General features: G+C 45.0%; 1 protein-coding gene across 3 annotated transcripts in view; it reads left to right on the top strand.

The window, feature by feature from the left end:
• Positions 1-27,332, top strand: part of LOC123366223 (GDNF-inducible zinc finger protein 1-like) — a 180,569-nt gene that overhangs the window by 144,343 nt on the left and 8,894 nt on the right. For 2 of the 3 annotated variants that reach the window (XM_045009468.1, XM_045009467.1), the window contains exons 6-7: positions 19,908-21,221; positions 25,372-26,301. In XM_045009468.1, coding sequence (XP_044865403.1) covers positions 19,908-21,221; positions 25,372-26,301 — 2,244 coding nt within the window. Of the gene's footprint in view, positions 1-12,679; positions 12,840-19,907; positions 21,222-25,371; positions 26,302-27,332 lie in introns of those variants that run through there. The other variant, XM_045009469.1, reaches the window with a different exon arrangement.

Below are 27,332 nucleotides of genomic sequence, written 5' to 3'. Positions count from 1 at the left end.
TGCCAAACTATGATAATTATTGAAATTCAGGTCATAGGGCACGTTGGTACATAGTGATACCCTCTTGGTGTGCATGTTAGATTGCCACTAATGGAAGTTTTGCATACATAGCAATTCCAGAATTCATTCCTTGCAAACTGCAAGGAGAAGCCATTCCAAGTCTGATTGATTTCTACCATTCAGGCAGCTTGGGCCCCATTCTTACCGGGGCACCGAGGCCCTAATTAAAGATGGGGGGAGGGGGCAAGGCAGGGCAGCAAAAATCCAGTCACTTATTCAAGGATCTAAATAAGATTCTAGGAGTCTCACTTTAGGCTCCCCTTTCTGAAAGCCTCACCTGGCATTTTCAAAGGAGCTTATGACAGTTTGGCACCAAAATCCCATTGAGTTTCATTAGGCATGTGGGTGCCTAACTCTCCTGGGTTCCTTTGAAAATCTCAGCTTCGGCTTTAAACTCTACATTCCCTCAAGGGTTGGTGTCCCCACTTGATGTAGTAGAATGGAGCAAGCTATTTGTCATTTATATGTTCAGTTAGGTCTTGATCCAGCAAAGCACTTGAGCATGTTCTTAACTTTAAGCATATGAGCAAACCCACAGAATGCCCTGGGGCACTTGGTGATTACATTTAAGCACACGCTTACGTGCTCTGCTGGATCAGGACATTGCTGAGGGATGGAGAGGTCTTTATTTCTGTTTTAAACATTTTGCGGGGAGGGAAGGGTTATTTAGTGTTTGACAGCCGGATAGCACTGAAACCGAAGGTCTCCATTTATCATCATGGTTGGCACGTGTTCCTTGTAGGAAGTGATGCCTTTCCTGCTCAGTTACACTTGCTAAAATAAATGTAATGCAATCAGGAGTGAAAAAGGTTTCCCCCCACCCTTTCTTGTATATATAAAGCCAAATCAGCTGCAAAGAGCAAATTAACATTAGCGCATCATCTCAGCCAAAAGAAATAAGACGAAAATCATAGCTATTCTTAACAAAAGTGGAAATCTAATTGCCTGCCAATCGTATAGCTCTGGCCTATATTACTAGTAAGAATCACAGCTACGTAGGGCAGGAAGGGATCTTGAGAGGTCGTCTAATCCCATCCCCCCCGTGCTGAGGCAAGACCAAGTCTACCTAGTCCATCCCTCACAGGTAGATGTCTAACCTGTTCTTAACTGCCAGTGATGGGGATTCTTCAGTTTTGGGTAAGAAATTTATTAAAACAACCAATCATTTGGGGACAGTGGTGCCAGACCTGCTCTACCTGAGCCCAGCTGTTGTCTAAAGGAAACAGATTTAAAAAGACAAGCTAAATCATTAAGGCAGTTTGTGATTTAGGCCCAGACCCTGGAAACCATTACTCACTTGGGTACCCCTTTAATGGATGAGTACCACTGGCTTCACTGGGACCGCTGCAGTGTAGATGTGAAGACTCAGGCTGGTGCCCTGGTTCTAGGACCCTGCAAGGTAAGAGGGTGCCAGAGCCCAGGCTGCAGCCCAAGCTTGAATGTCTATACTGTAGTTCAACAGCCCCTTAGCCTGAGCCCTGTGAGCCTGAGTCAGCTGGCCCGGGCCAGCTGTGGGTTTCCAGTTGCAGTGTAGACGTGCCCTCTAGCTCTAAATGCATTAGTCTGCAGACTGTGCTTACAGGGACGGCTGAACTTTCTGTGGATACCCAGAAGGTGGCATTGTACCACATAATCCAAAACCCATTGAAATTCAAGGGAAGTCTCCCGTGGAGTTCACTGGGTTTTGGATGGATCCTGAATGAGAAGTCAGCACTTACAGTGGGCCTGTACTGTCCCCTCATGGAGATCCTTCTGCCACAGTCCCATTGCAGGGGCTAGGCTGGCTATCCTGTGGAGACAGATGCATATCTCCAGGGATATGTGTGGATCTTTGCGGGAGGACAAGACCAAACTCATGGAGACCCTGTGCCTCCGCACAAGACCTGGCTGCCAAAATCTCCTGCGCTGTGGCAGCGTGCTTTCATACCAACCCTGCTACCATTGGTTTCCATGGCTGCAGCAGCTCCCAGAACCTCCAGTGGGAGTCACTGTGGAAAAAATAATACAGCCTGGGACTATACAGTCGACTGAGGAATCTTCACAGGGCCAGACGTGTGGGGGACAGTGTGATTTCCCCAGGCCCACCGCGCTTTCACCATTCCTTCCATTCATGGACCTGGGCCCGGGGAGCACCTGCCACAGACAAGGACGGGTAATAAATACTCACAGGGACCGCTCCATGCACAGATCTAAGAACCATGATCCAGCCCAAGGTTCAGCTTTAAAGCTGATCTGAGTATACGACTCATTACTACGATCCCAGTAACTTGGCAAAGGTTAGTAGCTTCTCTCTTGAGCAAAAGGAGGATGTCTATTTCCAGGGTAAGTAGACACTGCTGCTTTCTTTGCTATTCAGTGGCAAAATATAATATATATTAACGGACAGCTGCATCTCCAATTTGATCAGTCCAACAAACTGAAAGGTCCCAGGTAAGGCAGCATAGGGTGAAATACATACTTTAATTATGATTTTAATTACCATTGATATTTCTGATCCTCCTATGGGGGTGCAAAGATACTCTAGACCTGAATTCATTAGCTGAAAACTGTAAGTCCTGACTCTTCCCCACAGCTCATTAAACCTAATTCCAGCGACAGACACCACTTCCTTAAATACATTATAATGCTGAGGACTGGGTTAGTGAGACTTTGGTCATTGCAGCAGCTCTGAATGAGTGTCTGTGCAATGTGGTAGAAGATCTCTTCTTTAAGTTATCTAGCGGCCTTTCAGAATTGAAATATTTCAGTTTTGGGCTGGAAAATTTCCCAAACCACTAGGTCTGAATAACTGGAGGTTGGGGAAATATGGATCAAAATCCAAATCTGGATCCAGAATCTGCAGCTGGTCTCTCTCTATATAATGGGTGAACCCTAAATCCTGGATTCAAATACCCTTAAGCTGTAGGTAAATTGGGATCTGGATCCAAACTTTGTGTCTTGGGCTCATCTTTACCTCCAGCAGCACTTGCCCAGATTTAGTGTATTACGAGAAAATGCCCTCACATCACCAAAAGTCTTGTATGTGACATAAATAAATATACAAAAGCAGCTGCCTTTAGATGTAAGCACCTGGCAAAATATTTTTGAAACTTGGTCATTAATCAATGTCTGTGTGTTTTATGAAGGTCACATCCCAGCTGTTTAATTATTATTATGGAGAATATTTCTGGAGCTACATCTTTATTCAACAATTCTTATTTAGAAACGTGCCTTTATTTTCCCCATGTATGGAGTCTGGCTTAATCAAATCCCTTGGTTGCATTATGTGGCCAAAGCCTCAGAGGACAACTCAGGATAGGCTGCACTCTGGTTAGATCTGATAGAATAACTACATCAGTTTGAACAATGTTTTCTATGGCTTGCAGCACACTCAGCTGTTGAACGCTTTAAGGCTTGATCCTGTAAGGCGCTGAGCACACTGGCTTGATCCAGCAAAGCACTCAAGCATGTGCTTAATATTAAATAGGTAAGTAGTCCCTTTGGCTTCAAAGTGCCTACTCATGTGCTTAAAGTTAAGCATATTCTTAAACACTTTGCTGAATCAAGCCAGGGTATCCAGCACCTGGCAGGACTGAGCCCTCAAGGCTGACAAATATTTGAATCATGATGTGAAGAGATCAGGGAACTGTTGTAGGCCAGGATCTGCTCCCACTGAAACCGATGGTAAACCCCCCCATTGACTTCAGTCATGCAGAATTCTGGCTCCACCACCCAGTGTGTATCTCTGAAGTCAATGGAATTTCACCAGCACAAGTGAGATAAATATCAGCGCCTCGGACCCTGTTGATTGGTTGTGCTGTGTGATCCTCAGCCACAACTTATGCAGCTCTTGAAATGATCTTTAAATTACCTTTCTAAAGGTATCATTGTTTTTAGAGTCTCTGGGCCAGATCTTCAGCTGGTGCGAATAAGCACAGCTCCACTGACTTCCGCCTACTTACACTAGCTGAGGATCTGGTAAGTGGAGGGTGGCTGACAGATACGATGACCTGTATTTGTTATTACACCCTAACTCTCAAACTAAGACAAAACTACATCACAAAGCCCCAAAATAAGGACTCATGAAAGGCTTTAAATGAATGTCAGATTCATATCTTGAGCATAGAGAACATCTGCATTTCTAATGTGAATCACTCACAGTACTAAATAACATGGGACGGCGGGTTTATACGGCACAGGGGACAGAGGGTGGGTAACAGTGAGTCTAACACAAGGCAAGGCGAAGGCCAGTTGTGCTGAGTGTCAGACAGCTGAGATAATTCCTAGCCTAATAAATATTCACATGGGCAAGCAGGTAAAGTCCCTGTATCAGAAAAGATCCCAACTGACTTGAGAGTTGTTGTAGTAAATGCCCCAACAAAGATTGGTGCCCTATTGTGGTAGGTGCTGTACAAACACAAGGTGAAAGAAGTTCCCTGTTCCAAAGAGTGTTCAGTCTAAATAGACAAGAAAGACAAAAGGTGGGAGAAATTGAAGGTTATTATCCCCATTTCACAGATAGGAAACTGAAGCACAAAGTGACTTGTCTGGATCACACAGGAAGCCTGTGGCAGAGTGAACTCAGCTGGGACTTGAAGGCCAATATCTTGAGTTCGAATCCAGTGCTTTAAGCACAAGACCATTCTTCTTCTTTGGCCCTGAGGGCATGGTCCTGGAAATATACCAGCTATATGTGCAATCAAAATGCACAGGCACTGACTGTTAGGAGCAGAGACGCTGAGGTGTGTATAGACTAGGGTAGGGAATTTCAAAGAGATCTAGGAGAGTTAGGCACTGAAATCCCATGCCATTCCAATGAGATTTGGGTGTCTAACTCCCTTACGGTCCTTTGACTCATATTAGGATCCTATTGTCGCCAACTCTCACCTCGATAGGACAGTTCTTTGTGCTGGGTTAAAGTCAGCACAAGTAGCTGCATGTGGTACACTGGGATTTTGTTCAAGAGACCTGACATGTATCCTTTGAAATAAACAATCTGGCATGCAAATAGATAGCCGGGAACATTAAACAAGGTTAAACATGAGAAAGGGAAGAAAAGTCAGAGGGAAAGATATAAAGGGAGAAAGAGATGATAGAGGAGGGACAAAGTACTATTTCATAGTGCAATATGAAAAAAGGAAAGGCATCTCATTTCAGTGTGAGAAAGGACTGGCATTGTAACACCCCACTTCTCAATTACTTCCACTGTAATCAAGGAAAAATCAAAGAGTCTGCTCAAGGTCCTTTATACCATTCATTATTACCATTCATTGATACCTCCACTATGTCCCTCTTTATTAATCTCCTCTCTAAACACAATGAGCTGGATTGAGAGACACTGCACAGTACCTCACTCCTGAGCACTTGCTATTTCATCTGAGCTAAGGCTCTTCCAGGATGTTCCCTTAGGGCAGGTCTACACTACGGGGGAAAATCGATATAAGATACGCAACTTCAGCTACGTGAATAACGTAGCTGAAGTCGAAGTATCTTATATCGAATTACCTACCGTCCTCACGGCGCGGGATTGATGTCCGCGGCTCCCCATGTCGACTCCGCTACCGCCGTTCGGGTTGGTGGAGTTACGGAGTCGACAGGAGTGCGTTCGGGGATCGATATATCGCGTCTAGATGAGACACGATATATCGATCCCCGAGAAATCGATTGCTACCCGCCGATACGGCGGGTAGTGAAGACGTACCCTAAGAGGTATATGACCAGTAAAATACCTGACACGTTTGGTGTTTGGTAAACCTGCAGCAGTTCCTGACCTTAAACTAGATCCTAAAGCTATAGCAGTACTCTGCAAGCAATCAGTGCCTACCAGTGAACAACAAATTATTGTATGCCTGCCTTACCTACCAAACACCTATACCAGTGGTCCCCAACCTTTTCGTCTGGTGGGCGCCAGACGAAGGACCATGGCGGCGGTAGAGCACCCGCCAAAATGCCGCTGAATCTCTGCGGCATTTCGGCGGCGATGCCTCTCGATGACGTCACTTGTTGGCGGCAAGCAGCAGCATCGAAAGGCGTCGCCACCGAAATGCTGCAGAAATTCAGGGGCGACGCCTCTCGATGACGCTGCTTGTCAGCGGCAAGCGGCGTCATCGAGAGGCGTCACCGCCAAAATGCCGCAGAAATTCTCCACCCTCGGCCAGGACGTAGGCGCATTGGGGCAGGGCCGCCCAGAGGATTCCGGGGGCCCGGGGTCTTCGGCGGCTGGGGGCCCTTCCATTCCAGGACCCGCCGCCGAAGTGCCCCGAAGACCCGCGGCGGGACCCCCCGCCGCCGAATTACCGCCGAAGCGGGACCCGCCGCCGAAGTGCAGCCCGGTCTTCGGCGGTAATTCGGCGGCGGCGGGGGGGCCCCGCCGCGGGTCTTCGGGGCACTTCGGCGGCGGGTCCCGGAACGGAAGGGCCCCCAGCCGCCGAATTATCGCCGAAGACCGGGCTGAACTTCGGCAGCAGGTCCCGCTCCGTCTTCGGCGGTAATTCGCCAGCGGGGGGCTCAGGGGCAGAAGACCGGGAGGAAAGAAGCTCCTGCGCCCGGCCCCGCAAGAGTTTTCCGGCCCCCCCGGAGCGAGTGAGGGACCCCGCTCCAGGGGCCCCGAAAAACTCTCGTGGGGGGCCCCTGTGGGGCTCGGGGCCTGGGGCAAATTGCCCCTCTTGCCCCCCCTTCTGGGCGGCCCTGCATTGGGGACCCCTGACCTATACCTATAGGTAGGGTGACCAGATGTCCCGATTTTATAGGGACAGTCCCAATTTTTGTGTCTTTTTCTTATATAGGCTCCTATTATCCCCCACCCCCGTCCCGATTTTTCACATTTGCTGTCTGGTCACCCTACCTATAGGCCATCGGTGGAGATCATAGGTAGAGTTTGCGGAGGGCAAGGGGGGCATTGCCCCCCCAAACCGTAAGCCACAGGCAGGCAGCCTGAGTGTTCAATGCAATGAGTGCTGCAGAGGAGATGGGAGATCTGCTGTTCCCAGCTTTATACAACTTAAAAAAAACATTAACAGATTGAGCCAGATCTTCAGCTGGTGTAAATCAGCAAAGGTCCAGAGAATTCAAGGGGGCATTGCCAATTTACACCATCTGATGATGTGGCTTATTATCAAGTATAAAGAAACAGATGTTTCATCCCAACATAATACTGTAACCCTAACTTTGACACTTAGACTGATGAAGTCTGTTAACGTATGTTTGTTGTCTTGATGTTGGTATCTTCGTATCTTCTTTTAAGGAATGCTGTTAACATTTCTCTTTTATCAGTTAATATATTTACCAAATGGCAGCTGATTTGTTTTATTTTTTTGCCAAAATACATATAACTGCTTTTTCCTGAGAATAATGTATATGTAGCATGATAGGAAAAGGGTAGAGCATTGTTGATGTATGGTAAAATTATACATACTTTTATGTATTATGTAGACTTGCATTTCAGGCAGATCAATATGTAGTTAAATAATTTTATTGGGTTTATTTCATTGGAGTTTTGTGTTGAATATATATTTTAAGACTGCTGCTGAAAGAGTAGTATTTATTTTGGGGTCAGAGTTAAGGTTGCTCTGTTGTCATTCCAGCCCTGGTTCTGGGAAGCATCCCTGTTCAGGAGAGCATTTAAGCACATGCTGAACTTTAAGCACATGCTTAAATCCCATCAATTCCAATTCTTTGAAAAATGCATTTTAAAGCCCTTTACTACTCAAAGGCACTATAAATGCATAGGGTCACATTCCTCCATGGTGTAATGTCAGTAGCTTCAGTGGAGTTATACCAGGGATAAATTTAGTCCATAAGGGTACTATTACAACTGACTCTCTATTTCCTTTCTGGGATATTTCGCCCCCTGGCAGCTTAACCATTTAATTAATCTACTGCCTTAGCATCCTTCCTTACTTGACTAGCCTCACACACTGCATCCCGCCTGAGAATTGGACAGTGGAGGATAAATTCTTACTGATCTCCTCCATTCTCCTCGCTACACTATGAATTTGGCACTCTCTCTTTCCTGCCTGTCTAGGGGTCTAGCAAGCCATGAGAGCACCTGTGTGTCAGCGAGCTGCCAACGAAAATAAAACTCCCAACTCACTGGGAAATAGATGATGTCTGAAAATTCTCTGTGAAACCGAAGAGAGAAATCCCCTGCCATACAGCACAGTCTGGAGCAGGTATCCTTTCATCTCTTATATAGTTCAGTCTCACGTGTGAGGAGTCTAGGATTATACTGTGCAGTTGAGAAACCTGCTTATAACCCCAAAATGATTATATATAGAACAGCACAACTATATTACACTGCTCATTGGCTGTTTCCAAAGTCTACAGCTCCCACTTGTGGAGGATCAAGGAAGTGCTTACTGATTAAAGAGACCCGCACAAATATTAACAGTGATTATAAGTGCAAGGTTTGGAAAGATTTAGAAAAGAGAGTGTGTTTGTCCAAAATTTATCCAGACTTCACTGAGCTGGAAGACTTTTGCGGGCAAACCTTATTTATGAGATATTCAGAATATCCTGGTTATTGTCCAGCAGGAAGTACATCAGAATAGCCCCTCCCATAGCATTTCAGTGCCCTGTTGTCCTCTCAGAGGTGAAAGCCTGGATTCTGGAAAGATTGAAGAATGTGCTTAACTTGACAGGATTACTCACAGAGCATAGGCTTCAGAGAGTGAGCATGGTCTGATGGTTATGGTGCTAGTCTGAGATTTGGGATACCGGGATTCATTTCCCTGCTCTGCCACAGACTTTCTGTGTGACCTTGGGCAACTCACTTGGTCTCTGTGTGGCTCCATTCCCCATTTGTAAAATGGAGAGAATACCTCTGCCCTACCCCACAGGGGTGTTAGCAGGCTCTCATATGCAAAAGTGATGTACCCTTAGAGAGATAAAACAGAACTGCCCACAGTGTGGAAAGTGAAGCGAGCGCTTAAGTCTTTGCCTGAATCAGAAAGTGAAAGTAACAAACAAAACTCTTCCAACTTCAGAAATGGCCAGATTCAGTTTGAGATTCAGACCACCAGTTCTAATAGTATCCAAATCAGTTTTCAAACCCCTGCTAATTTCCTCCCTTATATAAACATTAGGGTTTTTTTCTGCCATCTTTTAAATGTTTACAGACTTTGTATTAAAACAGATAACAGAAATATATTTTGAGTATTGACTGTAAATAACATTTTACACGAACTGGTTTATAAAAGTGATCAACATTACTCATACTACATTGTTACTTTGTATAGGCTCTGCATGGTCTCTGCATTGAAACAGTATTGAGTGTGTGGTAATTCTAAATGAAATTTGATAAGCACCTGCAGCTTCAGATAGCAGCTCTATAAACCTAAATACATACATTTAGGCCAGTGTCGTTCCACTGATGTCAGACTTCAGTGGAACCGTGTTGATTTACAGCAGCTGAGGATCTGGCCCATTTTTGGCTAACTGCTATTTAATTAATGAAGGGCCAGAATTGCATTTGGTGTAAATCTGTATTGTTCAACAGGAATCAGAGCTAACAACTAACCTCTTCATTGAAATCAAGGGCACATTAGCTGAGAACCTGGCTGCTGTCTTGAACCTGTACATCTCAAATCAGTTGAGTTCGGTTGTGGGGGTTGCATGATAATTGTCTCTGGGATATATAGCATTGCTCAGACTTTTCTGGGACTAGCCTGGAGGCCTAATACTTTGCATTCCTATTCAGGACACATGGGTTTAGTTTATAGCTCTTGCTTTAAGCCGGAGCTGACAGCACGCTGAGTCCCTAAAGAGAAATGAAGAGCTTCATATTGCTCAACACAGATCATTCCAGCCAAGTGAGGAGCAGAGCCACTGAGCTACAAGCTCTTGTCTCAGCCTCCATCCTTGAGCAAGGCAGAGGTGACTGGGTGACCAGAGGGCAAGTGTGAAAAATCAGGAGAGGGGGTGGGGGTAATAGGAGCCTATATAAGAAAAAGCCCCCAAAATCAAGACTGTCCCTATAAAATCAGAACATCTGGTAACCCTAATGTTACCAGCCAGGCAGGGGATGGACGATGGGGATGGGGAGAGAATGAAGGTAAGTAACCATTTCTGTCCCAGTGAGCAAAGCTGTCATTTAAACATTCACGTTGTAAGCTGTCATTTATTATGTGAAGTGAGTTTAAAAAGTGTATTGAGGCTATAATGTATTACATGGCTGTCAAATATACACATACACGAGTTTATCCAGGCTTTAAAAAACAATCACCGGTAAAGCCCTACTTTCTGTGCATAGTGAAAATCTCATTTTGCAGTCAACCTTTGTATAATGCAAGGGGCTAGTGATACTCATTCATCGTTACTAATACCAGCAGGGTACATCACTTTCGCATGTGCGCAACTCTGCCATGTACATTGGCCAAAGTGGACAGTCTCTACATAAAAGAATAAATGGACACAAATCAGACATCAGGAATGGTAACATACAAAAGCCAGTAGGAGAACACTTCAATCTCCCTGGACATTCTATAACAGATTTAAAAGTAACCATACTTCAACAACAACAAAAAAACCCTTCAAAAACAGACTTCAAAGAGAAACTGCAGATCTACAATTCATTTTCAAATTTAACACCATTAATTTGGGCTTGACTAGGGACTGGGAGTGGCTGGCTCACTACAAAAGCAATTTTCCCTCTCTTGGTATTGACACCTCCTCATCAATTATTGGGAGTGGACCACGTCCACCCTGACTGAATTGGCCTTGTCAACACTGGTTCTCCACTTGTAAGGTAACTCCCTTCTCTTCATGTGCCAGTATATTTATGCCTGTATCTGTAATTTTCACTCCATGCATCTGAAGAAGTGAGGGTTTTTACCCATGAAAGCTTATGCCCAAATAAATCTGTTAGTTAGTCTTTAAGGTCCCACCGGACTCCTCATTGTTTTTTTAATGTACAGTCACTGTCAAAACCCCTGCAGATGCATCACCTGTGCACATCAGAGTTTCTCCTGCTGTGAAGCTCTTAGACACCTTTAGCCTCTGCACTGCTGGAGCGAGGGCTCTGATGTGAGGGGTTGATGAAAAGCAAGAACTTCCTCCTGCTGCTTGCAGTTTTACTCCAGCTGGGTTACCTAGGGAGTTGGCGGAATCTCCACCCTTAGAGGTTTTTATGGCCTGGCTTGACAAAGCCCTGGCTGGGATGATTTAGTTGGGGTTGGTCCTGCTTTGAGCAGGGGGCTAGATGACCTCCTGAGATCTCTTCCAACCCTAATTTTCTATTATTCTAACTCAACAGCATTTTAAATACACGCAAGAAGTCAATATCTGCTGTTGCTACATGCTTCTAGCCCAGAAAAACAAAACAGCCTCCGTTAGGAGCTGAAAGCATGTGGGTTTCAATCAGGTGAGTTAGCAGAATAAAGATGCTTCTTTTTTGTAAGCAAGTGCTTTCTGTACTCACTTGCACTATATGTAACTTCATCTAAGCTTTCCTAGAATTCACAGTCAGCTATAGGTTGCCAATTTTGATTGGACATATTCCTGCAGGTTTCATCACATGACATCATCTTTAATTAAAGATTAATCTTTAATTCCTGGAGACTCCAGGGCAATCCTGGAGGGTTGTCAACCCTAGTCAGATACTCCTAGAGGCACAGAGAGACAAGGTGGGTGAAGTATTGCACAGACAGGGGTTACACATTTTCATTTTGTAAAGACGCAGTGTCAGTGATAAGAGGCACGAAAGAATAATCCTTCCTAAGGACACAAGTAAGTTATCCTTCAGCTGGCAGAAAGTGATGATGCTACGAGGCCATTGGGTTGGACCCTGAGATTCTTTGTAAAAATGTAAGGTCATGTATTCCTGTTGATCCCACTAACGTCAATAAAGGGCCTATGTGAGCACTGGTCACCGTGCTGCATTGCAACACGAGCCTGCATGGGAGAGGGTGCGGAAGGCGGTTGGCTGGGCACCTCCCTGCCCAGGAGTCGGGGGAGGTGAGGGGCCCCGGCCCAGGGGCCGTGAGGGGGAGCAGGTTTCTGGGCGCTGATGCTGAATGGGGCTGTCTGTAAGGCACCTAACGCACTGGGGGGAGGAAGGTGGGGGTGGGGCTTAATTCTGTTTGTTTCCGTGTCACCGAGGGCAGGCGGGCTGCGAACACCACCAAACTGTGGGGGCTAGTTCACGTCCAGCCCCACGGGCTGCAGCCCCATAGACGGGACTCCCGGCCCTGAGCCTTGTGTGGATGCTGTGGGGGAGTCGGGGGGAGGGGGAGTTAAGCCAACCTCATGCTGGGGGGGCCTGACCCAATGCAGGGAGGGCAGAGCTGTGGGGGGGTCCCCATGGCAGGGAGGAGTGGAGGGCTGGGGGCTGGAGGGGCTCCTGGCAATTGCAGCCTTTTGCGGCCCACACAGGGGCTGCTGTTCTGTGCCCTCATCCAAGATGGCCGACTCGTTGGGGTCCTTCTGAGGGAAAGGGGTCTCGCTGCCCATACTCAAGATGGCCGACAAGTAGCGCCCGGCAGCTCCCTGCGGGGATAGCTTTGCTGCCCACACCCAAGATGGCCGTGGAGGGCGGGGTGACGCTTCCGATGTGCACTGGGCGGCCATCTTGCGTTTGGGCAGCAGGCCCGCGGCAGCGTCGGTGGAGCGGCCCCCGCGGCGCAGCTATGGTGGCCGTGGCGGGAGGCGGAGCGCTCGGCGCGCGGTCCCCCGGGCTGTACCATCGCGCGGGCAGAGGGGGAGAGACCTGCGCTGCTGAGTCCGGCGGTGCGGAGGGCAGCGCAGCGCGGGCAGGAGCCGAGCCCCATGAGACTGCGCGAGAGCAGCGCGCTCCGCCTGGCAGGGTAAGGCTGGGCTGCCCCATGGCTACCCCCCTGTAGCCTATAGCGACACCCTCCCCGCCCCTATAGCGCTACGGCCCCTATAGCTACGCCCTGCCCGCCCCTATAGCACTACGGCCCCTATAGCTACGCCCTCCCCCGCCCCTATAGCACTACGGCCCCTATAGCGACACCCTCCCCGCCCCTATAGCACTACGGCCCCTATAGCGACACCCTCCCCGCCCCTATAGCACTACGGCCCCTATAGCGACACCCTCCCCGCCCCTATAGCACTACGGCCCCTATAGCGACACCCTGCCAACACTTATAGCATTACGGCCCCTATAGCGACACCCTCCCCACCCCTATAGCACTACGGCCCCTATAGCTACACCCTCCCCGCCCCTATAGCACTACGGCCCCTATAGCTACACCCTGCCAACACTTATAGCACTACAGCCCCTATAGCGACACCCTCCCCGCCCCTATAGCACTACGGCCCCTATAGCGACACCCTCCCCGCCCCATAGCACTACTGCCCCTATAGCTACACCCTGCCAACACTTATAGCACTACGGCCCCTATAGCTACACCCTCCCCGCCCCTATAGCACTACGGCCCCTATAGCAACACCCTCCCCGCCCCTATAGCACTACGGCCCCTATAGCTACACCCTGCCAACCCTTATAGCACTACGGCCCCTATAGCTACACCCTGCCTGCCCCATAGCACTACAGCCCCTATAGCTACACCCTGCCTGCCCCATAGCACTACAGCCCCCATAGCACTACAGACCCTATAACTACACCTTGTCTGCCCCATAGCACTACAGCCCCTGTAGCTATACCCTGCCCGCCCCATAGCAGTACAGCCCCTATAGCTACATCCTGTCCACTCCTGTAGCACTACAGCCCCTATAACTACACCCTCCCCACTCCTATAGCACTACAGCCGCTATAGTTATGCTCTTCCCACCCCATAGCAGCACAGCCCCCTATAGCTATGCTCTGCCCGCCCCATAGCTCTGCAGCCCCTATAGCTCTATAACCCATATAGTTAAATCCTGTCTATCCCATAGCTTTGCGGACCTGTATAGGTATACACTGCCCAACTCCTGAAGGCAGAAACGGTGCTGATTAGTAAAGACTGGGGACTGCCCCTGTAGCTATACCCTGCCCAACCCCATAGCTATATCCATGATAGACATGGATAGACAACCATTGTGCCATTGGATAATATGGCTGGAGCTCCTCCTATAGCTATATATTCTGCCTGGCCCCTATAGACAGACACTGGGCTGATGGGTAATTTGGCTAGGGCTGCCCTTGTAGCTATACCTGGCCTGCCCCTTACCTGTGCTAATGGGTAAGGTTGGGGGCTGCTCCTATAGCTATATATCCTGCCTGCTCCTCCTGTAGACAGACACTGGGCTGATGGGTGAGGCTGGGGGCTTGCTCGGGGACTCTATCCCCTACAGCTAATCCCTGTGCGGAAGGGTAAGGCTTGGGTAACACACTGGCTGCTACCGTCCTGCCTCCCACAACTGAATCCTGTGCTGAAGGGTTTGCATGATAGTTGCCCCACTCCCGTTAGCTCCCTGGCCCCCTCTAACTAAGCCCTGCTCTGCTGACGGCCCCTGCCATTGCAGCTCAAATTGCTGCTGTACTAGCCACATGTCATCGCCGGCACCTGCCCTCAGCTACACATCTTTGCTCAGTTAAAACTAGTACAGCTGGCAACCTGAGGTTGAGCACTCTGTGGTGTTTAATAGTGTTAGGGTTGCTGTCCCAGTCCCTGCCATGCTTGTGACTCCTCACACTGTACTGGCTTGTGCCCTGATCCTGCAAGCACATGCTTCATGTGATGCATGTGAATAGTCCCATTGACTTCAGTGGCACTGGTCACATACTGAAAATTAAGCACATGCTTAATAATTTGCAGGATCGGGAACTAATTTTTAAAATTCCTGTCTGTGTTACACCAGCACCTTTAAACAATGGAGAGTAAGAATATTTCAGTACAGTACCTTCTTTTTTAAAGCCTGACATTGACTGTAGGGAAAACAGTGAAACAGACTGACTAAACTGCTGTAGTGTGCAAAGTAAGCGGACCGAGAAGAGGGAGGCAAATAACGTTTTTCTCTAATCTCTTTTAATTAGTCATTTTAGGATATTACTTGTAACTTGAATGAGCACAAAGCTTTCAGATAGAACTCTGATTTATTTGTTTTGCCAGAGGACAGTGTCCCTTTATAATGCTGCTGTCATCAATTAGATGTGCAGGCCTGCCACGTTTCATACTTTTGGAGGGAGTCACCCCCATATGGGATACATTTTAAAGCAGTTTAATTTTACTGCCTCTATTTTTGCTCTTAAAGTTGCCTTTTAGCAAGACCCAGACAAATCAACCGTTTTTCAGTAAAATATAGTTTCCCTAAATGGTCCAAGTTTTACAGTCCAAAACTGTGATGGCCCAAAAATTATGGAAGGGAGGTGCATTTGTTGTTGTTTTTTTTCTTTTTAAAGTTTGTGTGAAAGATCATGCATTTGTTTTTATTCTACTAATCAGAGCCCCAATTCTGCATGCACTTACGCATGTGCCCAATTTTACACATGTAAACTCAATCAGACCCTTCAGGCAAATATACTTAATCAATTGCTTAAGTGTCTGTAGGATCAAGGCCTTCTAGCTGTACTTTAATGGTCCTTTTCAGCAGGGCCGGCTCCAGGTTTTCTGCTGCCCCAAGCGGCAAAAAAACAAAACAAAAATAGAAACCCCAAAATCACAGCAGCGCGATCGCGCCACTCCACTCTTCGGTGGCAATTCAGCGGTGGGTCCTTCACTCTGAGAGGGACTGAGGGACCCACTGCCGAATTGCCGCCGAAGACCCAGACCTGCCGCCCCTTGGTATTGGCTTTTCAGCATAGTATTAATGCAAATTCCCTTTATCCAAAAGTCCTAGTCATCCAAGTCCAGAGTGTGTCCCCCCTATGTTAGTTAATCGTCCGTTTATAACTTCTCCATTAGCCTCTTAGTGCTAAGATAATCTATGGCAATACATCTGTTGCACTGCTGAAGGGTGAATTAATGTATACACTCACAATGTGGTTCTGTGGCTGCAGCACTGTGTTCAGTTCAGAATGCAGCATGTGTAATTATTGTGGTTGTATCTACAGCAGCATCTCTGGTCAGCGCTCCCCTCCTATCTCGGAGCCCTGCAGCCGAAACATGGCCCCTCCCAGTGATCAGTGGCACAGTCATCACTGAGAGACTGTGGTCAGGCAGCCTGAGCACTGGGACAGACACAAGATAGGCAAGGTGTGCAGGGGAGAGGTTGGTGCATACAGCACCACCATTCATTGGCTCATAGTCTGGAATGGCAAGAGCAGGAGCCAATTGAGTAAAGCAACATCCCTGAGTGACTCTTCAGCCTGCCACATCCAGCTGTTCTCGGACCTTTGGGGTGCGTCTGCGTGGCAGCTGGGAGCAAACCTCCCAGGCCAGGTAGCAGCTAGCAGGGCTTGAGCTAGTGTGGATGTTGCGGCTCAGGCTGGAGGTCGGGCTCTCCAGCCTAGGAAGTCGGGTGGGTTTGAGAGCCCTAGCAACAGTGTCCACACGGCTATTTTTAGTGTGTTAGCTTGTGCCTTTTGCTGTGTTGTTTACTGTACATTTCTAGAAATCTGTGTATGAACAATCTTGTGCTGGTAGGACTAAGATTAAGCTAACAAATGGGTCAATTTCTGCCTTCGGTGACATATTCCAATATACACGCACATCTTTTTACTCTTCTGAAAAGTACTTTCCTTTAACAAAGGTATTTTGCTTCCCTCTTCTCTAAATAAACCTTCTTTAAAATTCACTGGTATGGAGGAGCATATTTCTTCTGTTTCAAATCAGGTTAATGAATAAGGAGCCAGTCCTACAGACATGCGCAGCTTGTAGCTTTCCCAGCAGCTGTAATTCCATTGATTTTGATGGGACTGTTCACATGAGTAAAGTTACTCATACATAAGTGCTAGCAGGGTTGAGCCCTAAATTAAATCAAAATTAATGGCATGGAGTGTTCGGAAGTATTCCAGGTTGCTTATTATCATTGTCTTTCTAACAGAAATCCCGAATAAAATCCTATCCCATCCTTAAAAATGTGTTCCCTGGAAAAATATAGTTGGTCACGAGTTGCTAAGAAATCCTGGAATACATAGCAGCCAGGAAATACGTACAGTGCATTAACATTATTTTAGAAGTCACAAATCATGAATTATTTATGCCTTGCAGATTTAAAATGTGTTTTAATTATTGCTGTTTTTATTGGATTAGCTTTGAGAATATTGCTACTGCAACAAGTGAGCTTATTAAGCTCGTTATTCAAAGCCATTCATTATGGTGTATATCAATGGTTATGCATCACGGGACAGTATGTTGAAGGCAAGTTTGCCCTCTTATTTGCACATTTTATATACACTAGTAATGTACTTCATGTCATGTCAAACATGTAATTCACATAAAGAACAAAAGTAAAACTTCATGTAAATTGTTACTACTGGGCTGAGAAGCAAACACTCCAACATCAAGGTTAAAGTAACTGCACCACCTACCTTTTGCATCCTGTAAAACGGAGCCAACAAACAAGAGAGCCACTCCAGCTATTTGCTTTGGCCTAGTGCTCCTCTCTAGGTTCTAAAATTTATTTGTAAATAAGTTATACGGTTTAGGTAAATGCACATTAAATAATAAGACTTTTTAATCTTCTACTAGACCAGGACTGTCAAACTCAGTTTTGGAGTGGGCCAAATACCTTTTTAGTTATGGTTGGGGCATTCATTTAGGATTCCATACTGCCCTCAATCTGCAGTGGATCTCCCAGTGCTGTCAGTGGAAGATCCCCACAAAGGTCAAGGGTGGAATCAGGCCTTGATTTAGTAACTAAATTTTTAGTTTATTCTTATTAAAGCCACGTTCATCAATTGCTCAGTGTGAAAACGAACTTACTCTTAGGACACCCACTGTATCTGCCTTGCTTCTTTTCCTTCTCTCTCTTTTTTTCTGTTTCTCAACTTTTCCCTCTTGTTTTTCCCTCCTGTCTTTTCTCTGCGTATCCTTCCCTACAGCAAAAGCCGGTTCCTTCCTATTGGCTTTCACTTCCACCCTTTTCCCCATATCATACGATAAAATTATCAGTGATTATGAACCATTAACTATTTAATGTGTCACTGTTATGCTCTCAAGTTAACATCACTATGAGATGAATTGGAGAAAAGGAGTTCACACCTCCAAGTCGTTGTTTCAGGCTGTCTGCAGACTCAGGCAGACAGCAGTGCATCACTGATTTCTAATTGTTTTGCATTTGGGAGGTTAATTTTATATCCAGGAGGGCTAGAAACTTACTCTAAAGCCACATAAGTACATCCAATAGGTTAGATCACCGTACTACATTATACTACTAAGATCCCCTGTACTAACTAAAAGGTACCCGGGTAAAGAATTTGGAGTCTATCTACTCTGTATGGGTAGGACTTGTAGCAAGGGGAAGACCTGTACCTGTCACGAGACAGCAACCTAAAGCCATTGTTTTCCTAGCACTATAAGGGAAGATATGCCAAACAAACTGGAGCAGTTTAATTTACTCCATGAATTATATTGAATCTCAGCATACCATAGTAGGCTAAGGGTTATGAGGAATAGTGAGTAACTACCCACTGTATAGATATTTTGGTTCATACACAAAGGTTTGCCAGTTTCGGGGTAGATTCTGAAACCCTTACTTACACTGAACAGTTCCTTACTCCAGGAATAGTCCTAATGACTGCATTGGCACTAGTAGTGGAGTACAGTACGGCTCAGTGTGAGTAAGTATATCAGAATTGGGACATTACTGTGTGCTACCAGAGTTGTTCAAAGCTGTGGGATATACCTTGGAGATACTAAATGGATAATATAGTGATCAAAATCAGTTCCTAGCTACGAATCCCTTACTAATGTCCTAGGTAATGTAGTGACTGTTTTAGCATTTTCATCATTTAGTTTTGAAATGACTTGGCATGAGCCGTCTGGACCTATATCTAAATCTGCCTCAAAGATCGGAGAACCCCATCTTATCACACCTCTCAGACTGGGCACCAGTAGGTGGGTGTCTGTAACTTCCTATGAATAAAACTCTTTAGGGTGAGGAGTACTAATCGGGTCATATGGGGCTAGTGGAATTGACATAACCTATTAGATCAATAATTTATTCCAGAGTAATAATGATATCCAGTACTATAATTGATGCATTTGTATGATATTAGTAAACATTTATGGTGTCTTCCAAAGGCCCAAGTCAGTATCATGACACCATTGTGCTGGGACCTGTACAAACACACACAAAAAGACTGTCTTTGCCCCTCAGGGTTCATAGTTTAAGATGCAGTGTTAGTGTCTTGTGCGTCTAGAGGCAGAAAAGCCACAGAGCCATCAAGCTTCTGTCTTATTGTAATATTTAGACGTGCCTAGAGATAATTGGCAAAATGCAGAATTTTTTGGTGAAAAACGTTTGAAATTTTTCATCACAAAATTTCAGTTGCTTTAGGCTGAATGAAAACCAGCAAGAAGTTCTCAATATTTTTTTTGGCCAAAATACTGTCAACATTTCCAAAATTTTAAACCAGATCTGTGTCTCTATTTCCTCCCATGTTCTATATATTTCTGTAAGTAATATCCATACAATTTAAGTTTTGCGAACAGTAGAACCTCACAAACTTGCACCATTAATCTACAAGCCTGGGTATGCTCATTAAAAACCCGCTAGACTCTCTGCTCAACAAAGATTTAACCATCTGTTGCTGTCATGCAGGTAGTGTGGCCTACTGGGTAGAACACTGGATTGGGACTCAATTCCCAACCTGCCACTGGCCTGCTAGGTGACCTTTGGCAAATTACGTCTCTCTGTGCCTCAGTTTGTCCATCTGTGAAATGGGGATAATGCCAATGAGTCTCTCAATCACTAGTGTGAGTAAGTGTGATGGCCTACTTTGCAGTTAAGATGAATGTGAAGATGATTGGTGCAGGTGGATGAGATGTGCTCTAATGGACTCTCTTGGGTTTTTTTTCTGGCAGGATGGAGAAGAAGAAAATTCTAATGAAATCCAAAGTTGCTGCTTCAAACCTTCTGAGTGCGCTGCATTCGCTCTATCAGTTTGGTCACCTCTGTGATGTGACGGTTCATACTGAGCACCTAGGGATCCAGGAGGAGTTTCTGGTTCATAAGGCTGTCTTGGCTGCTTCCAGCAATTACTTTAAAGGGCTTTTTCTTCACGGTGAGATGTTGGATGCTAAGAATTGCACTGTGACTCTACAGGACATTTATACAGAAGAATTTACCTCCTTTCTGGAATTTGTCTACACTGCAGAAGTAGAGATTGACGCAGAAAAGTTGCATCGGATGAAGGAGGTAGCCGAGAGACTCGAGTGCAAGGATTTGCTTGACATTTGTGAAGAAATGAAGGCAGAGGGTAGAAACGCCTTAGATTTGAGTGTCCACTTGAAAGGTCAGATATGTGAAAATGGTGGGTCCCAGTGGGCTCGTGTCCAGCAAGCAGAAGACAATGAAGTGAATGATTCTTCCCAAATTGGGGTGACATCCATGAAGAGAAAATTTTGGGACAGCCAGGAATGCAGAAAATTACTACCAGACTACGAGATTGTTGATGGACAACCTGCAAATCCCAATAAAGGTGGGACAGATCTTCCAGAGTCGAAAGCTGGGATGGTAAAGTCAGACAAACGGAACAAAATAGAGACAGGTGAGATGATTAGCATGGATACAGTCACCCCAGAGGAAAATAAGACAAGCCATTGTGCCCTAAACTGGTCAGACTCAAAGGAAACCTGCACAGGGATTAAAAGTGTGCTTCCTGGCCAGGAGGAGGATGAAAATAGTTTAATTTCTGAGCTCCCCAGTAAAACCGAACGTAGGAAATCACCTCGCAACGTATCAAAAGTCTTGCCAAAAATGTACACGTGTGAGAAGTGTAACCAGTCATTCCATTTCATCAAACACTATCAGTCACACATGGAGCTGGAGCACGACATCAACATAGTCCTCAAACACAGCTGCAATATGTGCGACCAGCTCTTCTCGAATCGCCAGAACCTCAGGCAGCACCGCCTCACGGTTCACAATGACGAGCGGCGCTTCCCCTGCGTGTTTTGTGAGAAGAGGTTCAAGCGCCGGAAGGATATAAATGACCATATCCGGAGGGTGCATGAAAAGAAAAGGAATCCCCAGGCATGTCCATACTGCAACAAGGTTATCAGCTCCAAATGCGGCCTGACAGTTCACATTCGAACCCACACTGGAGAGAAACCTTATAAGTGTGAACGCTGCCCAGCCAGCTTTGCTCAGAGGTCTGCTTACAATACCCATGTAAGGTACAGCATTTTGTGTGCGTGTGTGTGTCTGGGCATTGAGAGAGGGGTATTTTCAAGATCCTGATCGCTTCAGAGCTAGGTTCTTTGGGCCCTTGGAAGGCTGCAACAGTGCTGAGCTGACGTTTTCAAAGCCATGCAGGGGATTTAAATGCATTGAAATTATTGGGAGTTGTGCAGCTAAATCCCCTTATAGTGGCTTTGAATGTCTCAGCCTTTGGGTTTTAAATATGAGCCTGGGAGAACTGTGATGTGTTAAAAATGAACAAGACCCGGCTAACAGGGTGATCACAAATCTATTTTTATTTGATCCTGTGCCCTGCCGGCTGTGTCTAGGTAGTGTGGGCATTCACACAGGCCTTTTCCGCACTGACTGACTAGAAACGAATCAGTAACATTTCACAGGAGTCTCCAGATCTGCAAACAGAGACAGAATTTGATTTTTATGACAGCAGAAATATAGAATTCCCATTGGCCCAGGACAAAATTCCTGACTTTCAGCTGTTACAGCCCTCCTGAGTCCTGAACTAATTCCAGGACCCTCTTCAGACTTTTTCAGCGATTCAGTCCTCCTATTATGACCCTCATACCTTTATCCTCTTTTCTGGCTTCCTCTGGAGTCCTCTGCTTCCCCAGCCGTGGAAAAGGCCAAGTCAAATAAGTGACGTACATGTTTTGGGAGGTCCTGAGATATTGGCACCATTAAATATGGAGAAGAAATGTTAGGCCAAATGAGATGTATTTAAATATATAAGTTTTTATTTTTCTCTCCTCCTGAGTCCTGTACAGTTGAAATCATGGGCCCAGATCTGCTGTGTTGGAGTCAACTCAAAGCAGCCCTAAAACTGTAATAGTTGCCAATAAGAGGATGGCTCCAGTATGGAGGAATCCTTTGTTGAGACCATGCCATTGTAATGGCTCCTACTTCACCGTGCCCCCTGTGGATGTATAGGGGGTATATCCCTATACTCCCATTATCTGACTGCCATAACCCATATTGGAGCCACAGGCAGCTGGCATAGAGTAGCCTCCAGTAGGAAACTGGTCTGATGATTAGCCTGTTGAATTGGAAATAGTTCACCTCCCCATGACTTCATAAATATCTGCTTCAATTACCTTTGGTAAATGAAATAACCAAACATTCATTTTCTGATATAGCTGTGTCATAAATAGTTAAGGGTTAATGTCTCTTTTACCTGTAAAGGGTTAAGAAGCTCAGTAAACCTGGCTGACACCTGACCAGAGGTCCGATAAGGGGACAAGATACTTTCAAATCTTGGTGGAGGGAAGTCTTTTTTTTTTGTGCTCTTTGTTCGGGGGTTGTTCGCTCTTGGGACTAAGAGGGACCAGACATCAATCCAGGCTCTCCAAATCTTTCTGAATCAGTCTCTCATGTTTCAAACTTGTAAGTAATAGCCAGGCAAGGCGAGTTAGTCTTATTTTTGTTTTCTCAATTTGTAAATGTTCCTTTTTGCTGAGAGGATTTTACCTCTGTTTGCTGTAACTTTGAACCTAAGGCTAGAGGGGGTTCCTCTGGGCTATATAAATCTGATTACCCTGTAAAGTATTTTCCATCTTGATTTTACAGAAATAATTTTTACCTTTCTTTCTTTCTTTAATTAAAAGCTTTCTTTTTAAGAACCTGATTGATTTTTTCCTTGTGTTAAGATCCAAGGGGATTGGATCTGGACTCACCAGGAATTGGTGGGAGAAGGGAGGGGGGGATGGTTAAATTCTCCTTGTCTTAAGATCCAAGGGGTTGGATCGGTGTTCACCAGGAACTTGGTGAAAAAGCCTCTCAAGGCTGCCCAGGGAGGGGAAGGTTTTGGGGGGACAGAAAGTGATCCAGACACTGAAATTTCTGGATGGTGGCAGTGTTACCAGATCTAAGCTAGTAATTAAGCTTAGAAGTGTCCATGCAGGTCCCCACATCTGTACCCTAAAGTTCAGAGTGGGGGAGGAACCTTGACAAGCTGTAAAACTAATCTGAAATTTTTTCAAAATAAATCACTTTAAAAATGCGTAGTGTGTACCTTCTAAAAATGAAACCTACATCTGTCTCTGAGTTGTGAAGAATATGTATTAAGGTTATAACAACCAACAAGAATGCACTTTTATGTAGACAGCCATGATTAAATCGAGTCTTCCTGACTAGTGATTTAAATCAAATCCACCCTGCTATATTATTTTCCCCACCGGGAACTAGGACACAGAGAAATTGCCCATGATGGCACAGGAAGCCTGTAGTAGATCTAGGAATTGAACCCAGATCTTCTGAGTCAAATCCAGCACCTTCACCATAAGACCATGCTTTCACTCAAGCATGAGGATTATTGGCCCCTTTAACTTTCTCCTAGCTAATGCAACTACAGAGAATAGTTTTATCCCTATATATATAATTATTTCTTAAATTTTATTAATGCATTTAATAAATCGATAACATTGATGCTTTAAAGAATCCCTCAGGAGATTCCATATATAAAAAGATACCATCCGTCTGTTTCTAAAGAAAATCTGCATGCAAAGACTTTTGTGTGACACTGATGTGTATAGTGAGAAAGAAACAAGAGGTACTCAGGGAGAGAAGTGTGATTGATGAAAAGAATTAGGTTCTGTATAGTATAGACAGTGAGCTCAAAGAGGAGGGTTGAGTGAGGCTAAATTTTAGGAAAATGCAGACTGAACAGATAGGAGTAGAAAAATAAATGAAGTAGTACAGTAGGAGGGAAATCCACAATAGCAGGATGAGCAGATAATTCCAGACACTTAAAGCATTTGCAGTTACACAGTATCAGTCATTCGTGTGCCCAGCACACAAACTGTAATCTTTCAAAACAATGCAGTGCGGCTCTCTGTTTCATTTTCTTTGTTATCTTATTGTCACCTGCAGAGGGAAAGCAGATCGATCCCATGCAGAAATCTCCCAGACAATTTGTTTTAAATTTGTGGTTATTAACAGTTCAAACATAGACTGTGCAGGATTACCTATTTCTTTGAGACAGATGTTGATACACTTATCTCAGTGTTCATAAGGGTATCTTTATCTGGCCCTAAATTAATAAGAAAACTGTTGGTGCTGCAGTTTATACAAACAGAGATGTTGCAAGCTGCTAGTATTTTTAATAAGAAAATGTTTGTGTTATGGTCTTGTTTGTTTGTATTACGATAGTGCCTAAGGGTTCTAGTTAAGTATTGGGATTCTCTTGTGCTAAGTACTGTAGTAACTCTATTAAAAAGACAGATTACCATAATCGACTATCTGCACAAACAGTCAGCAGATTTGCTTTGTCTAATTGCATGCACAAAGCAGGCATGTTGTTGCATAAATTTTGCCCATTCAATGACATTTCTAACTTGTTTAAAAACCAAACACTGCATATCTTTCCATAGTCACTGTATTGTAACAGGGAACTCAAGATTACAGTGAAGTGATGAATCCCAGTTCTGCCTTCTTATCCACCTACCCATGCGCATGTCCCGTGTGAAAACATTGGGAATTTCTTCCATGTATCTTAGAGCTGAATAGTGCCTTTGCATTATGGGGAAATCATATATGGCCTACAATGAAATTCTTAACCTTTCAATTAAAGCAAAATATCAGTTTTGTTGTTTAAGAATCACACAGTGTTACAGGGTCAAATATTATGTGCTTCTTTAAGGAGGTGCTAAGGGTAAGAGGCAGTAGATATTTAAAAGTATGCCATTTTGTATTGTTCTTAATTTAATTAAAAGTAAAGCAAGAGGTTCTCAAGTTGTATTTGTAAGAACCCAGTTGTTAGACTGCATTTACAATCTCTCATGATATTAATTAGGTAACACCCAAGTTCACTTTAGAGGGGGTCCTTTCCTGAGGACCTACTGGTTTTAAACTTCTGCCAGGCCGACAGTGTAATAGCCATTGCTAGCTGTGAAAGCAAGGATACCCAACAGTTTAAATAATGCTTCTACAGAATAACTTGCATAAGACACTTCAGTTATCGTTAATTATCTGGTCTCACCTTTCTGCAATATTTCCCTGCTCTCTTGTTCTAGATGTTCTACTAGTTTGTGAAAGGCAACATTAAAATGAATATGAGAAACCTGATTCCTTCAGTGTGCATGCATATAAAACCAGGTGTTTAACTGTACTATGGTTGTGTTCTGGTTTTAACAGAAAAATACATGAATCTGGGCAAGACAGGAAGCTTATGCCAGTCTACTGGATGGTAGTTCCACCTGCAGATAGACCAGATGCAACATACTGTGAAACAGATATTAGCAAAGAAAGATGGGATGGGGCATCAGATACTGCGTTGCGAAAAGCTGCCAGGAGCAAGGAAGCCACGGACTACGAGGAAGAACCAGGGAGCTCATCTAATGCACAAGTGGATTGCAGCAGTGAAGGGGAAGAAAGGAAGGGGCAATACGATGAATCCGAAGCTAACAGAGAAGATGAAAATGAAGACAGGGATGAGGATAAAGAAGAAACAGATGTGAAGGGGGAAGAGGAGGGAGATTACGATGCAGTTTATTCTGAAGCAGATGGTGGTAAAGATAACGAGGATGTTAGTACAGATGACGACGATGATTCCTCTAATGATAAAGATGCTGAAGAAAATGAATCAGGTGAAGACTTTAAAATAAAGAAGGTAAATAAGGCCCGGGTAACTAAGAAGTCTGCCTATGTTATAACATGCGATAAATGTGATGAGCAGTTTGTATCTCGAAAAAAATATGTGGATCACTGCAAAGATGTCCATCAGTCCTTGCCCGGTAAAGTCTATCAGTGTGATATCTGTAGCAAGTCATTTGCTAGCTACAACAGCTGGAAAGAGCACAGAGCGTGTGTCCATACTGAAGAAAGGCAATTTGCCTGCACCCTCTGCAATGCTACATTTAAAAGAAAGAGAGACGTGAGGACGCATTATATGCGGAAGCATGAAGGGAGAGTGAAGCGCCCACTATGTTCGGTCTGTGGGAAGATTCTGAGCTCTCGAACTGCATTGGTGTTTCACATGCGGACACACACAGGGGAAAAACCCTACGAATGTAGCATTTGTCATTCAAAATTTGCACAGCCGTCACAGCTTAAGATCCACACCAGGTCAGCCTACAGTCCCGCTTCTCCCGTTCCTGAACCCTGCATGCACCCTGCCTTGGCACTCCTTCCCTTGGACGACCTACTGTCCCCCAGTCGTTTTTCTGCAGTATCCATGTAATAGAGGAATGCTGGGATTTATGTTGGCCTGTAATATCAATGATTAACCAAGTTTAGTTTCTTTTATTTATGTAAAGTTGTTTGTCTACTCCAGGGTCATTACCTTACCTTTGGGAAAGACTTAAAACATAGCAGTACCGTTCATACATAGGCAAGCAAAGAGTGATTCCTTCCAAATAAGATTGAGCCAGATCCTCAGCTAATGTAAAAAATGGCAAGAGAGGAAGGATTACCCAGTGGTTAGGGCACTGGTCTCAGATTTAGGAGACCCAGGTTCAATCCCCTTCTCTGTCACAGACTTTGTGTGTGACCTTGGGCATGTCATTTAATCTCTCTGTGCCTCAGTTCCCTAACTGTAAAATGGGGACAATAGCACTGCCCTACCTCACAGCTGGTGCAAATCAGTTTGTGTGATTTACAGACGTTGAGAATGGTAGCTCAGGACACACTGTAGAAGCCTGGAGAGATCTGCTGCTAGCCTAAGGAAAGAAAACACATCCACATTGTCATCACCACCACCAAAGCAGCAGCCGCCAGTCTTTTGTGAGTTCTGGCTCTTCTCCGCTGTTTGGAAATAGCAGACCCATCAATGAGGCCCAAGATAACTAAAACTAAAGTAGAATTTTTGAAAAGCCAGTATTTAAATTGAGATCGATGGGACTAAGTCTTTCTTCAGTGGAGTGGTGCCAGTTTACACCAACGGAGTATCTGCTCCAGTATGTTTGTCACACTTATAAATAGTGAGGTCATTGATACCTGCTACACTTGAGATTTTTTTCCTTCCAAAGACAAATACAGTCTTGATGATAAACTAAAGTAATATATTTGTGTAAATGTCTAGGAACCACATGTTGTATGTAGTGTAATTGTAGACATGTTGGCCCCAGGATATTAGAAAGTCAGGTGGATGAGGCAAT

Source organism: Mauremys mutica, chromosome 3 (assembly GCF_020497125.1).
Source record: "Mauremys mutica isolate MM-2020 ecotype Southern chromosome 3, ASM2049712v1, whole genome shotgun sequence".
NCBI lineage: Eukaryota > Metazoa > Chordata > Testudines > Geoemydidae > Mauremys > Mauremys mutica.
Note: the sequence above shows the minus strand (reverse complement) of the source record. Positions and strands in the feature narration are given on the sequence as shown.